Source organism: Haliotis cracherodii, unplaced genomic scaffold, assembly GCF_022045235.1.
Source record: "Haliotis cracherodii isolate W230 unplaced genomic scaffold, xgHalCrac1.p SCAF_8, whole genome shotgun sequence".
NCBI lineage: Eukaryota > Metazoa > Mollusca > Gastropoda > Lepetellida > Haliotidae > Haliotis > Haliotis cracherodii.
This window is the reverse complement of record NW_027266341.1, coordinates 20,414,765-20,431,386: the sequence shown is the minus strand read 5'-3', so window position 1 is coordinate 20,431,386 and position 16,622 is coordinate 20,414,765. Positions and strand designations below refer to the sequence as shown.

The following is a 16,622-nucleotide window of genomic DNA, read 5'->3' as shown; positions in this document are numbered from 1 at the left end:
GCTGTTCTTTAATCTCGAGAACTAACCAGATCATGTAATTCAAATGTCGTCTGCTTATAACGTGGGACATCTCATAAACTGTTCTTCAATCTCGAGAACAAACCGAATTGTGTAATTCAAATGTCGTCTGCTTATAACGTGGGACATCTCAAACGCTGTTCTTTAATCTCGAGAACTAACCAGATCATGTAATTCAAATGTCGTCTGCTTATAACGTGGGACATCTCATAAACTGTTCTTCAATCTCGAGAACAAACCGAATTGTGTAATTCAAATGTCGTCTGCTTATAACGTGGGACATCTCAAACGCTGTTCTTTAATCTCGAGAACAAACCGGATTATGTAATTCAAACAAAATACATAGCTGACTCCTCCACTCGTGTACAAAATGTGCATATTTATTCATGACCTGTCCTGTGTTATTTGAGTCACTTTCCCCCGGCCGTGCCCTCTCCCCCGGAATGTCACGTGCTCTCAGCCTCCCCATCAACATCTGCTTCGCGCTCACTGAATGTAAACCTAGATTTGTCTCCACCCCGACTGTGATTCAACAGGATTTGGCGGGAACCAGCACGTGACTTCAACACCTACATATTATAGAGGCGAGAGTGTTCGCGCCAGTATGAAGTTGTAACCCAGAGATGTCAACTGTGACCATTATGCCTTCAATATGGCTAACTCTTCTCATTGGATTGTTACTTATTGTGGTTATAGCACTGTTGGTGAGTATGAGATATTTTTACCATTGTGTAATATATATTTATAGTTTTAGTGCCATTAAGACATTTGTATTATAAGACTTTATATTGTACAGTTATATGTCAGTCATATCATGGACCTAAATAACCGTTGTTTAGGTCCGTAGATACATGTATACGATATACCCCATAATCAATGACCTCTATGCTATGTTGACAGGCTGTTTGAGTATTTCTGACGTCTCGTCGGAGATCTGTTTAGTTATTAAATGTTAAATAGCTAATATTTGTCATTAAGTGAACTTTTGAGGAAACAGTTGTTATTTACTCTTTGACAGCGAGATACAATATAATGCTTTTTATCTTTTGGGGAGAAGATAGTTGTCAATTGTTTTAATCGCCATTCTCTCTCAGACTGCGAGGTAATATGTGTGGTTGGGTTATGTTTTGAGAAGATAGTTTAATGTTTAATCGTTGTTCATTCTCCGTCACAATGAGGTAAAATGTGTTGCTGAGATAACCTGTAAGTAAATAGTTACCACGTGTTTAATCCTTCACGTTGGTGCTCATAACCAATGGGATATTGTCTTTGGGGGCTGTGCAGAATTGCGTCCCTTGGGCACGCCAGAAACCTATGATTGTTGGTTCGAATTCCGGTTCGCGCTGATAATGTTTCTAGGTTTGTCAGCACCATACCCATGCTCGTGGGTTTCACCAAAGTAAAGTGGGAAACGTCTGAGACCTACATCACTTCGGGCTTTCCGTGATATAACTGGAATACAGTTCAAAGCGGTGTTAAACCTGACTCACTCACTCACTCACATGTGAAGGCAATAGACACTTCAGCAAGAATTCCAATATCTCTCACTCACTCTGGTCTCTTGTTGGTTCCCCAGCCATTTTGGTATTGTTGGTAACACAAGAGCTGATACTGCAGCGATATCGGCTTTTAACGAATCAATCTCGTCACTTGGATACGAAACTGAAACCGTATAGTTTCATACCCCTGTGCTGATAGCTACCCCTGTGCTGATAGCTACCCCTGTGCTGATAGCTACTGTTATTGGAACTGGAAGGGATTTGCCCTCATGTAAGCGCATGCGCGATGTACCTTGACACGAGTCGTGGCAACGTCCGTGACATCATCAATATCTGAGTATAACCTGTATGTATACTGGAGGTTAATATACAGTTAACTAATAACATAATACCGTAAAATGTCTAATAATGTATATATTTGTTACATATACTTGATATCCGAGTCATCGTAAGGGCAATGAAGGTATACGCTGTGCAAATTATGAACTTCCCATGTAATTTGTAAGACAATATGCCATATAAAGTAGTGTGAATAATGCGAACATGTGGATTTTTAATTGTCACGACGACAGAAACATTACGTTATGTTATAGTTAACCAATGTGACCCGCCTAATAGTTTTTCTCGTACATGCAGTAACTACTGAATTAAAACTACCCCAAACCTAGCCCCAAACGTTAAGTCTACAGTTAGACTAACACTTAGCCTATGAAAACATTTATTCAAAATATTTGCAAATTTTGTTTTTAAAAGAACCTTTCCTCTGCTGTGGAATCAAGGAAACTAGACTTGGTTTAGTCTTAGACCTACCGAGGTTTGTAGTAAGTAAAAACAACATATATTATATATATCCTATAGTCATGGCGCAGGACTAAGCGACGGGTCACCTGTACTATTGGAGGAGAAAGGGGTTACAACTGGCGGATATACAGGTCAAAATCTTTCCCTGTTTGCAAGTTGTGTCCGTGTTCAGAACTCTCGAACATCACAAGTACAATATACGCGCTGACGCCCACGACAGCTGTCCCCCATAGACGGTCTCATTGATGGGGGATAATCTCCCACTAGCTTCAGTTGTGTTCCATCCGTTTATTTGTGTAACCTCCATGTGATATATGGTCCCCTGAAGACCTTGATCATACTGTTGAAGCAGGGTAGTCATGTGGTTAAAGCGATCTCTCTTCACGACAAAGACAGATTCGATTTTACACATTGTTACAATGTCGATCGCTCATCATGGCGTAAAATCACTTTGCCACATCCCCCAAGAAAACAAAACGAAAAAATTACAAGAAAAGATTAACGAGACAAAATATTAATTTTTTTATTCTATATATATAATTTTAATAAGATTCTTAGTTAATCCAAATTGTGTACCATGTACAAACTAAATCTGCATTCAATTTTAAATTACAACTAGGTTAGAGTGACACACGCCCCAACCCTCCCACGTTCAAAGGGCATGCAGGTTGCCGCTGTTACAGACTGTAATGTCTCCAGTATGGGGTTTACAACATCTGATTCATCGATGTGTGTATAAGTGGGTCCGTATTTCACTACGCCCGTGTGTTTATTAATGCACTACTTAAACCAGTATTTACACCTCCGCTATAGAGTGTTGCAGTTAATCATCAAACGTTTAAGTTTCTAAAAATTGAAGTCGAATATAGTTCAAAGGGGAATATTTTTTAAATGACAAGGCGAAACAGCGCATTGAAATGTTTTTGTCACATGGAAGCACTTACATAAACGAAATGAAAAAAAGAATATTCACCTATGATACAGCCTTCTTACCAATGAATATTGATAACAAAATAATGTTCACGGATTGGAATCTAAATATGCAATCAACGCCTCTTACATAGATTTGGTCGGGGGTAGCCTAGTGGTTAAAGCTTTCGCTCGTCACGCCCGAGTTCGATTCCCCACATGGGTACAATGTGGAAAGCCCATTTCTGGTGTTCCCCGCCGTGATATTGCTGCAATATTGCTAAAAGCGGCGTAAAGCCATACTGTGGTGGTTGGATGAGTGTGAGTGAGTTGGGTTTAACGCCGCTTTTAACAGTATTCCAGTTACATCACGGCGTGTCAGCTTAATGTGGGAGGAAAGCCCGAAGTGATGCAGGTCTCAGACGTTTACCACTTCGGTGAAACCCACGAGCACGGGTATGGTGCTGACAAACCTAGAAACATAATCGGGGCGAACCGGGATTCGAACCCACAATCATAGGTTTCTGGCGTGCCCAAGGGACGCAACTCTGCACAGCGAATCGCGGCGCCTTAGACGACTGGGCCCCCCGTGCCCCCTGGGTGAGTGAGTGTGGCCAGTAGTTCAGTGAAATCCGCATGCACAGTACTGGTGAAACCAAGGTCCATAATCAGTAGGAAACTTGGGACGTGCGCACAAACCTCGCATCATCAGATGCATACCTGCCCCTTACACACCCATAAAGGAAGTATGACCAGATGGCCTAAGGCGCCGCAATTCGCTGCACGGAGTTGCCTCCCCTAGTCGTGCCAGAACCCTGTGATCATGAATTCCAGATTCGCCCTGTTTATGGTTCGTGATTCGTATCCGTGAGCACCTAAGTCTTTGCTCGTAAAAGAAATCACACATCGATTGCTTGTCTCGATTTACCAAGCTGAACGTCCGCTGGTGGTCACAAGATAGATTCAATTGTCACACGCAAACATGTCACCGAAAAGGTCTTTGTACCTTATGAACTCGTCAAGATTAAATTCGTGTCATGGGTATTCGGGTGACGGTGGAGACCGTCTCCGTGGCCTAGTGGTAGAGGTTCCGCCCGGACAGCGGAAGGTCCGGGGTTCGTTCCCCGGCCGCGTCATACCAAAAGACTTTACAGGATGGTACTTCTTGTTACCCTGTTTGACCCTCGGAGTTAAGGGGCTAAAACAAGGACTGGTCGGCTCGGAGTCAGTATACTGTGTCTGAGTGGGGTATTCATGTTAAACTGCGACATGGTATCTCAGTGGGTTGACATTATAAATCGGCATCAGTTCGGACAAGTACAAGCAGCCACACACACACGTGCTTGCACGTCGCTGTATAAGTACAATAATCTTGGACGCGACGTTAACCACCACCACCTCAAGACGTTGGAGACCTCTGTTAGGGGTAATGTTTACTTACATTTCAGGAAACAACACGATGTATAAACGACGGCTGTCGCAGCTTTTTAAAAATTTTATTGTATTTTTTTTTAATGAAACTTTGCTGAAAACTAGAAAATCCTGTTCAACCTGCAGCACGAGCCAAACCCACTCTCGTTAAATAAGGACGTACCTCGGGCGTCATGACAACGTTTGAAACTAAAGATGTGAAAATGTTAATAGGTTGAACGCCAGTAGAACATTACACTAACTTCATTTATATCACGTAACAGCTTAATTGATGAGTTGAGGAGACCGCAGAGTGACATAGGTCCTAGGTGTTGACCAAATATGGAGCGTATGGTGCTGAGAGCATAATAAGGGGAATCTTGGGATACATGGGCCGACCTAGTTCATCCTTTTCTGTATCACTACCACATGAAATGTAAATCCGCTATATCTAGAACAAACAAGAACACACTGGTAAGAATGTGACGTGACGTTATGGTCGTCAAAGCAAGATGCCTTTCGCCTCCTCAGTTGCCAAATTTGCAACGCAAAGCTTTTAGCGCAACACACGCACATAACCACATCTGCAGCCGTAAGTAAGGTTTTACGCCGCTTTTAGCAATATTCTGGCAATATCACGGCGGGGGGACATCAGAAATGGGCTTCACACAATGCACCCATGTATGGAATCGAACCCGGATCTTCGGCGTGATGAGCAAACGCTTTAACCACTAGGCTACCCGCCCTGCAGCCATAAACATAAGACGTATGTGATAACTGATTTTTAAGTCCATAACATTTTAGACGTAAAAACATTAGTCTTGCGGAGTAAGGACAAACTGTGAGACACATCACCCAGGAAAGTGTCATCGACTGCACGACACACAGATACGTTTCGATCTGGTTTTGTCGGACACGCAATGTTTCGTCCTTTACTCGTACAAATGGAAACTTGACGCAAATATTTTGTATCTGAGGGTCATGTGGGACGCAAAATATTAACACTGAATAACAAAATATATCAAAAATGTAGATTGTATGTTATATATATGACATTTCTTTTCTGGTGCGAAATACTCAAAGTTCAAGGTGTCAGTGGGTGACTATCATCTGGGCGTGTGCAGTGATATCATTCTTGGAAATCAAGTGACGCATGCCGCATGTCGCCGGCGTGGGAATCACATGTTCATGCCTTGAACCCCTACAAATGTCATTGAGACCCCCCTGACCCAGGAATACCCCTGCTCAATGATGCACTGAAGGTACCTATATCGCGACCCGTGAAGACCCAGGGTAGAATAGGTCTTCAGCAACCCATTCTCGCGGAAGGTCTGTGGTTCGATCCCCGGCCCTTCATACAGAAATGCGATAAAAGATAGTACTTGTTCTTACCTTGCATCGGCATGAAACAAGGACTGGTCATCTCTGAGTGTTCGTGTAGGGTATTCATTTAAAACTGCGGCATGGTAACTCAGTGGACCAGCCTTTTTAAAACCGGCATTTGTCCGGACTAGTACAAGCAGTCACACACATACACACACATGCATACACGTCGCTATATATATGCAATAATTTGGAACGCGACGTTAAATCTCATGCCACATTACCTCGAACACAAATATGAATATGTATAATATTATAACACACTATGAATACGTTTACTGTCTATACTATTATGACACATGTACAGTAACACATGGAAACAGTGTGATCCGAATGTTTGGCGTGGTGTTATATAATGTAATAGTGTTTAGTTTGAGCAGAATCGGTACACGCATTATCCATTCCGTAACGTTACTTCATTAAACGTATCAATGCACCCTACATGATACTGCGTGCCTTATAATCCACCGTCAGAAGCATTCAGCTCAACGCAGCTTGGCCATGGCACCGTATTTCACGCAATAAATCGCATGCTGGACAGTTGTTGACTTCTACCTGATATCTTTGTGTTCTACTCAAAACAAGTTAAGGACATGACATGACAGATTAACAAACCTCATAGGTACTCAATTCTTTATTTCTGTATTTGAGGCCAGTAGCCCATATACAAGAATAATATAATATACTATAACAACAATGAGAGATACACTCATATGGAAGAATCGAATCATGGCACGACAAATTAACTTCTTTTGCGTAGTATATATTGTTCTTGAGGGACTTTGCTTCTTTCAATACATCTTGTAACTGTTTTTTTTATACGTATTCACATTACCGTCTCTTGTGTTGTCTTAATCGCCATTGGGTTTTTACCATCGATGTAGGGTTAACCAAAAGGCACGCTGTCGCCACAAAATATGTATCTTGCAAATATTTCAGTGATAGAGTTCATTCAGCAAAGTAATCCAAATGTATTTACAGTTTCACATATAAATATCCTTGAATCAGTGAGTTGCCTTTAGTCTGACCGCCTGTGGTGTAGTGGATAGAACGGCTGTCCGGAGAACGAAAGGTCGGTAGTTCGATTCCCGGCTGCGTCATACCAAACGTCGTTAATATATGGTACTTGTTGTTATCCTGGCTAAAGCTTGGCATTAAGGTTATAAAGCAAGGACTGGTAAGCGCGGAGAATGTCTGAGTGGGGAATCCATGTTAAACTGCGGCAGGGTATCTCGGTGGGCTGCAGCTAGCACTGACGTTAGTGCAGACGTGTGGTACAAGCAGCCACACACACGTGCATGCATATCGCTATACAAGTGCAATATTATCTTGATTGTGACGTTAAACACCATTTCACTTGACCCCCATTTAGTCTAATTTACTAGCAGATTTACGGTACATGTCAACCACTTGCTCGATTGTGCCTTTGAGTTACACAATGGCTTACACTGATTTCTATGAGCCTAGACAAATTCTGCTAGGCAAGATGTGTGTGGCTTCAGTGTTGGAGCTGAATTCATAGTGGAACTACTTTTGCCCCTTGCCCTCTCTCCAGGAACCTACTGATCTCTGAGACGCCATTTATCAGCAGCTATGGACGAAACAAACTCTTTCTATAACGATGACCTCGCCGCGGCTACAGACTTGGTAAGTCCCTGCACTGTAGTTGTAGAACTCTCTCACTTGAACTCACCTGCACGTGTGACCTTCGTGTAGAGTTTGTGTTTGTTCCGTCTGTTACCACGTGTGCACTAACTAATGTCACTTGTTAATCACCTAATGTGGCTTTTATTGGATAACATGAAATGACATTAAAACATTAATCAAGATGTGGCTTAGTTGAGCCAAGGGCATTAATATTAGGCCGTGGATGAGGCATGCGAAATCAATTCGTTCATAATTGTAAATGAAAGTAAGGGAGGTAACTCTTTTGTCTTTGCGTAGCGAGATCGCTCCGGTGTTTATTGAAAATGAATATCAGATAATCTTGGCCATAACGTTTCTGCTCTTTTGGTTTGACCAAATATGAAATGACGACCCGACCCTTACTTGTTCTTTTTTTTCTGTTTTGACAAACTCATTTTCTAACACTGACAGAAACGGTACAATCTAAAATAACGTGTTTATAATGCCCTGTTCGGCGGCAGCGATCAATAAACGTTCAGCAGAGTCGTGTTTAAACTGCACTTAAATGTATTACGAATTCCAGAGTATATCCACGTGTACTCAAATTCCAGAGTCTGGGAAGACAAAAACTGTTTACTTTGTCATTCAAAGTGTGGCTAAAGTACCCTTTTATATCCATAGCTAATTCTTCCTAAAGTCATGTCGAGCAGCACGTTTCTTTCAGTTCGCATTTTTATTTCATTCTCTGAGATGGGTTGTACGTCCATGTTATTTAGAAAACAACCAGAAGCCATTATGTAATTAAAAGGACGCAGCTAAATATGACTTAAACAACGCAGTTGATGGAAATAGAGCTTATTAGCCGAGCATGTTTCTGTATCAATGTGTCCTATATTAGGAGTATATATATTGTATTTAACGAGCATGGTACATATTTTTATTCCTATCGTATAATATTTACGATACTGAAACACACGAGGGAAATAATCTCTTTATCACATGTTATTCTTAAAATAATGGATGTTAAAGACGTAATTGTGCCTAAAACCGGAACTGCTTCATGACATGAGGGACAGACGCAGGTGTTGTTCGCAGTTATAGCCAAGTTTATTACTGATAAATTTTTAAACCCTGAAACAATTGTAAAACATTCATTACACAAATATAAATATATGCTGCCATCAAATATTTCATTACATTTGATTATATATACAAAATGCTATAACTACTAATTGATAAACGTACATCTCATCAAGACTTCATTAATCCTATATCATCAACATACTTAACCCGCATATATACTTATATATGCGTATCGTATAAATAGAGTAACATAAACGTGACATGATACATTTACTATCATGTGTACAATGTCATACAATAAACAATATATGAGAAATATATATAAAACCTAGTAAACCCACCTAGTAAACCCATCAGTCCAGACTTATGAAGCAGCTTTAGAAATCGCGTATGAGTACATTTTTTGAGTGAACCGCCAAATTTATCACATAGTGCCAAATGATTCGCAGCCATATTTGTTTCAATATTTGGGTGAAAATAATTTATTGAAAAAGGAGGGATCGCATTGATATATAGAGCTTTAAAGTAGTTAATCATTTGCATATTCATCGGATCATGATGCCAAGTTTATCGGATTGATTTATCGGATCGATACACACGCCTTTATATGATAAAGTTTTGTCTCTGCAGTAATGGATTGTTCTATAAGAATCCACGTAATCAGCCTTGCAAGAGCTACTTATATCTGTAACCTTATATTCACCTAACTGGTAAGCACAACGTGGAATTCCAATGCCAAAAGATGACCTTTAAATCAAGTATGGTGGGGTAGCCTAGTGGTTAAGCGTTCGTTCGTCACACCGAAGGCCCGGGTTCGATTCCACACATGATTGCAATGTGTTAACCCCATTTCGGATGTCCCCCGTCGTGTAATCGCTGGAATAGTGTTGAGAGCGACGTACCCACTAAGTCATTGAACTCAAACGATGCGCACCACCCAGGGTAGATAACTCTGCAATGTCCGGAAGGTCACATGGAAGTGAGACTGTGTCTCTATTTAAACAATCAATCGTGCAACAAGCTTCTATCGACTCGACTCTGGCAATAGCTCATTGTCTATATATTTGTATATGCTAATTATACTTATCTCCAGGCCTATGACAGAATACACCAGTTTTAGAGCAGACAGTGAACGCCTCCCAACACCATACAAACAAACCTTCCCGCAGACTGTGAGAGTGGGCAGACAGATTTATCTGGAACATCACATTGTATAATCGGTGTGTGTTTTCTCGCTTCTTTCTGATAGTTCACGAACGTGGTTCAAAATTGACCGAACTAATGACTTAATGACAGGACTGATACCAATCTCGCAACGACGAAGGCAATTAAGAAAGTAATACGGTATGACCAGGGTAGTAACGAAGATAAGCTCAGTGTGATGGTGATAGTGATGATAATGATGATAAACCCAGGGATTTAACGCAGACATGCTCATATTGAAGCACATGTTACACATGCGAGTCTCCTTGGGCAAGTGACTTTGTCCGAAATGAGCCTCTGTTTACCCAACAGCGAATGGTTGTTAACCTTCTAGCGCATAACAAGCAGCTCGGGTTGTATACTCCCCAGGGAGCTGAGAATGATTTATTGAGTGATCACTGGTCCAGTCTCCAGGGTAAAGTGGTGTGGAAATACGCTCAATATAAATAGCCTTAGATTGTGTTCATATTACTAACGACAACGACGGTAGTGATGCTACCGAATCTACTAATGATAATATAGACGAAAGTAATGATGACTCCGCTGTTTGCGATTATACTGGAGAAGTTGAACAAATGATGATGATGATGATGATGACGATGACGACGACGATGACGACGACGATAACACGGATAAGAATGAAATCCTTGTTGAGGGCTGAGGGTTGACATTCAGGTTGATGACGACGATGGGTTAGTAAATGTACGGCTCAAGTGTTGATAGGAGTGCTGAAATATTCACACTTATTGGAGCAGTTGGGTAGCCTACTTATTAAATAGTTCGCTCATCACATCTAAGGCCCGGGTACGGTTTCTACATGGGTTCAATGTTGTGAAACCCACTTCTGGTGTTTCCTGCTGCACCTTTACTGTTGATGAGATACTGTTTTAAGTTCTAGGGCTCCGGTCCTGCCCACACTGAAGCTCATGTAACACATGTGGTGTTTTCTTGGTGACTTTGTTCGAAATGTGCCTCTTTTCGCCAAGCAGTGAGTGGGTACCCAGTGGCGGTTAAACCTCTAGCGCCCCAGAGACAGCTTGGGTTGTATACTCCCCAGGGAGCTGAGAATGAAAGTGGAGTGCACACTGATTCCTTGACCGGGGTAATAATGTAGCTCTTTGAGGACGTTTTAGGGCATTGATCTTGGCGCATTATAAACATGCACATTATTCCTAATCTTAAGTGGCGTAAAATCACATTCACTCGCTTACACTGTTACGAAACTGAACAACAGCTTGAAGTGAAGGTGAATCCAATCATCCCCAAACCCGGGACCCGTGAAGATCTGTGGTAGAATAGGTCTTCAGCAATCCGTGCTTGCCCCGACAGGCGACTAAAGGGATCGGGAGGTCGGGCTCTCTGACTTGGTTAATGCATGACATCGTATCCAAATTGCGTGGGTAGATGCTCATGTCGTCAATCACTGGATTGTCTGGTCCTAACTCGAGTACTTACAGACCGCCCTCATATAGCTGGAATATTGTTGAGTGCGGTATTAAACAACAAACAAACAAAACAAACCAGGATTAAAGGAAAATCCCTATGAAACGTCGATTATGATATTTAATACAGGTCACATCTGAAAATCAAATTCCTCTTTAGTACTTTACTGCTGGAAAATTATGTCAAATAAAAATACCTGTATTTACCTGACCCCATCTGTCGGTTCACACAAATATGCTTTCCGCGATCCTACGCTATTGACAGGTTTTAATAATATACTCCATCAATAACAACCGGAACTTTATTACTTCACCGCGACGACTCGTTGCTAGGGTGACACGCGGCCAGATCTCTCCGAGGGTCATGGAGTTTGGAATATGGGGTGGGGCCGCGTTGGTCACACTTACTTTGGCGGTTATTATAGCAGATCTTATCGCAATGTTCTCATGGGAGGTAAGATAATTGTATACGTATCACTATTACAACAATTATAAAATATGCTGACACGGCGTTTTTGTAACATACAAACTCTTTTAATATTATTTCTTCTTATTAATTTTAATCATTATTTCTGTCGAATATTGAATATTGTTTTCTGATTCATGAAAATAAACAGTAATCTGACAATATATAGATATCTATCATATGTATATTGACAGAGATAAAGATGGTATCGAAACTGTCGCCCGATAGGCCATGGGGAAATAGTCAAAATCGATCCGAGTTTGTTGATTTATGAATGAATCCAACAGTGACCTTTTTACAACATATTTCAACTGCATCGATAAGTCACAATACGGCACTATCTTCATGACGTCATTTCTAATATTCTTGTCTATAAATATATAATTTTATTTTTTAATGAAACAGTATTGATATTGATATTAGTAAAAGACCAGTCAGTTTTTCATATATGAGCTTTAGTGCGTGGGGTATCCCAGAACTTCAAGCAATATTCCACATACTATGCCAAAAAAGTAGATATTTTGAAAGTGAGGGAAAATGCATCAAAGTGTGGCAATGACAGTGATTTATGTGGCAAGAACATTTCCGGTGAAATCAAGCTCTCAAACACAACATTGTGATTGTCACGAAGAACGTATTCTCGGACACCACGTGCAAGGGGTGGATTGTCAGATTTACCATTGTCACTCAGACTCGGTTGTGAGTGAGTGAATGAGTAAGGTTTTACGCCGCTTTTAGCAATATTCCAGCAATATCACGGCAGGGACACCAGGAATGGGCTTCACACATTGTAGACTCGGTTGTGAACAAATGTATGTTGTTTTCTTGCAACCATTCGCCCAAAGACACTTTATTAATTAAGGAAGCAACAACATTGATTATGCGACGTTTGCAACGTGCTGTACGTTTACGTGCCTTAGGCATGTGGCAGATGCGCATACAGCAGAATATTGTTGCCCAAACGCTGCATGTTTCTGAATCTGTCATCAGCATATTGTGGGCCCGATACCATGATCGAGGCCGCTCTGGACGCCTAAGGGCAACTACTCCTGCCCAGGACAGATTAGTCAGAACGATGGCATAAAAAAAATGTTGCAAACCGCCACTCAGTTAAGAGGGACCGGTGGCAACAGGAAAGAGTGTGTTGTAAGAGGACACGCCTAGACACTTGCACCACGTTCACGTGTCATCCCACAACTGACTGCACATCCTTCGAATCAGAGGCATCTGCGGTGTAGGGAACGTCAACACTGGGATAATAGAGTTGGGCTGATGACATGTTTTCTGATGAATCGAGGTTCACTCTCGACTTCCATGACCGAATAATCGAGACGTCCTAATGAGCGTTTTATGGACGTTAACATCGTACAGCATGATCGTTTTCGTTGTTTTTTTAAATTTCGTTTGTTTGTTTTGGGGGTGTTTTTTTTTTGTTTGTTTTTTTTTTTTTTTTGGGGGGGGGGGTCTTCTTTTTTTGGAGGAGGGGCATTAATAGTAAGGGGTGGTATCGCAATAACATGACGAACTGCGTTCCATATTGAACGGGACCGAGTGATCAGGATCGCTGACTTGGTTCATGCATGTCATTGTATCCCAAATTGCGTGGATCGATTCTCATGATGTCAATCACTGGATTGTCTGGTCCGGGCTCGATTATGTACAGACCGCCGTCATATAGCTGGAATATTGCAGTGTGGCGTTAAACAACAAAGAGCAAACAAACAAAATATATATGTGCTGTAAGCACCCCAAGGGTTAGGATACGTCGTCAGGAACCTATGTACGATGCGACTAAATGGTTGGTAAGGCAGTATCACTTGGTTGATTGTGTGTCCCTTTGGTCTGACACAAACCTGTGATCGTGGCTTCGAATCCCAGATTCGCATTGATTATGTTTCTTGGTATGTCAGCACCATACCCGTTCCCCAATGGGTTTCGCCAAAGTGGTCAACGTCAAAGAACTGCATCACTTCCGGCTTTCCTCCCACATGAAGTTGGGCCCAGTGGCCCAGTGGTCTAAGGCTCTGCCATTCGCTGTGCAGTGTTGCATCCCTTAGGCACGCCAGAAACCTATGATTGTAGGTTCGAATCCCTGTCCGCCCCGCTTAGGTTTCTGGGTTTGTCAGCACCACACCTAGGCTTGAGGTTTTCACCAAAGTGGTAAACCTGCATCACTTAAGGCTTTCCTCCCACATTAAGCGGAGACGCCGTGATATAACTGAAATTCTGTTCAAATTAAACCCAACTCACTCACTCTGTCGAGACCAGAATGGTACCTCGTCTTAAACGTTGTATCGAGTGACATCCTCCAGCATTCACGGGAGGCCAAGTTGTTTAACGCGCCCTTCAGACGTGCCAAGCTACGCGTGTTCCTATCCAGGAGTCGCCTATACTTGGTCTGTGAGCTCCAGGCATGTACATGATGATTTCGCTACTACGGTAAACTACAATGGTGAAATTAAGGAAATTAGATTTGTAACCAGAATTTTATTGAGGACGAATATCATTTTGTGCTTATATGCAATGCTTATAGTGTTTTAAGAGCTGAATATATTCCTCCTAAATATTTTACAACCCCTTCTAAAAATAAATTTAATGCTCTTATGTCATCCACTAACTTTAAAATCATACGAAATCTAGCAGTCTACGTTTACAAAGCTTTTCGACTTCGTTCATTGCATACAGTCTAAATATTTATTTGTATATATGCATGTGTATGTGTATGAATGCGTATGGATATGGATATACATGTAAAATAGTGGTACTTCTTTTTTTCTCCCTCTCTCTGTAAATAGTTCTGTGTAATAGGCCTACGGCCTAACACTTTTTGTGAATAAACAATATATATAACCATGGTTGCTTCACGTCAAGCTTTCCTCCAGCATGAAGAGGTCTCGCCACGATGTAACTGACATGCTGTTTAACGTTTATCTAAACCCACTCACTCATCCACAACTACTTTACTTGATCTGTGTAAACGGGTATACACACATTAGATTATTGAAGAAAAATGCTTACTGTTGCCCCCAATAACAAGTTTCTTAACAAAAGAATTCACTGATTGAAACATAAGTGCCTATTGTGTTTAGAACGGTGGATAGCCTAGTGGTTAATGCGTAGACCCAGGTTCGATTCCCGTCATTGTAACACTGTGTGAAGCCTATTTCCAGGTGTCCCCCGCCGTGATATTGCTGGAATATTGATAAAAGCGGCGTAAAACCATACCCACTCACTATAACGAGAATCATGATAAACATCTTCGGGAAATTTGCGATATTTCACTCAAAACTAGAGTTTCCTTTGATAGCCATTCCGTTATTTATTTCCGGCAGTATATTGCCTTGTATGAAGTGCCCATGGGATATGAACATTAATGTATAACCTGTTTGACATTTACCGTTGTAACATCTGCGTGTATGTCCATCCACTGACGTCAATACTTGTCAACCTCGGTCGCACGAGCTAGTGGAACAGGTGGTGCCGACGCTTGCGTGGTTGAGTGTCAGTAACACTTCGTCAGCATATTGCAACATCACCACTGCGGGGGATACAAGTAATGGACGTGTACACTGTTTTAGGAATCAAACGTGGTACATGATGAGCAGTGACATTAAGACACTAGTAAACCAGTCCACCTTCAGCCATGAGTGTGTAGGTAAAGGGAATATAGTTTCTTATCGACCAGAGTTATCATTATTATAGAAATGGGAAAATGTTTTAAGAAATATACACTAAATGCATGAAAAACGAGTGAGTCTAGTTTTACGCCGCCTTTAGCAATATTCAAGCAATATCACGGCGGGGGACACCAGAAATGGGCTTCACACATTGTACACACAATGAAAAACGAATTAATACAGACTTACTTATCATTTCTAGGTGCAGTGGGGTAGCCTTGTGGTTAAAGCGGTTGCTCGTCACGCTGAAAAACGGGGTCCGATTCTCCACATGGGTTTCATTCCCGACATGGGTACAATATGTGAAGCCCAGTTCTAGTGTCCCCCGTCGTGATTTTGCTGGAATATTGCTAATAGCGGCGTAGAATCATATTCACTCACTTACCATTTCTGAGCCTTGTCATTAAGATACCACCGCTGGTTTGCCTGGTCCAGACCCGACCATCATGTCGGCCGCTGTGATGTCAGGCACCTCATGTCACTGCACTTGTGGAACCAGCGTTTTTCAGTGAAAGGAAGGAAGCATTTTAAGATCATACCAGTGCCTTAAAGGCACTGCCTTTGGTAGTCGTTTCTGTGTGTTGAAACTGTAATGACATGAGTTGCGATCAATAGTATACACGATCATCCAAACTGCGTTAATGTTTATGCTCGCTCCCCTTACCCGTCACAGCCCACCCCGTATCCTCTGGATCCACGTACTAGCTGGTTGAATGTTTATGATATACTTCAGTGTGAAAGAGCTTTCCGAAGTAGAGAAAAGTGATATTTTCATTGAAGTGAACATAACACTTAATATTTCACTGCAGTGAACATAAATAACACTTGGGCGGAACTGTTGTCTTACACGAGTAGCCTTCCCGCAAATTGTCTCCCTTAATCGTAAACGTCAACTCCTCACAGCGATATCCCGTTCTCGGAGCTTGTAAATGTCAAGCCTGTACCCAAACAGTTGATTTTCCTCTTTACTTTAGTTCAACACATCCACAAAATAATGACAGATGGTCGTTTATGGAGTTCATGTCGCTTCTTGTCGTTTGTTATTCTCTTGAAAATATTTCGTTACAAATCTCGTAGATGTCAAGAATTTAATTTGTTTAAGTTG

The 16,622-nt window shown here is 41.5% G+C and overlaps 1 protein-coding gene across 2 annotated transcripts in view; it reads left to right on the top strand.

Moving 5' to 3' along the window:
* The window catches only part of LOC139449351 (inverted formin-2-like), a 134,554-nt gene that overhangs the window by 7,956 nt on the left and 109,976 nt on the right, over positions 1-16,622 (top strand). The window contains exon 1 of one of the 2 annotated variants that reach the window (XM_071230676.1): positions 524-722. The exons of the other annotated variant lie outside the window; for it this stretch is intronic. Coding sequence (XP_071086777.1) covers positions 642-722 — 81 coding nt within the window. The 5' untranslated portion in view covers positions 524-641. Of the gene's footprint in view, positions 1-523; positions 723-16,622 lie in introns of those variants that run through there. 2 annotated transcript variants of the gene reach the window in all.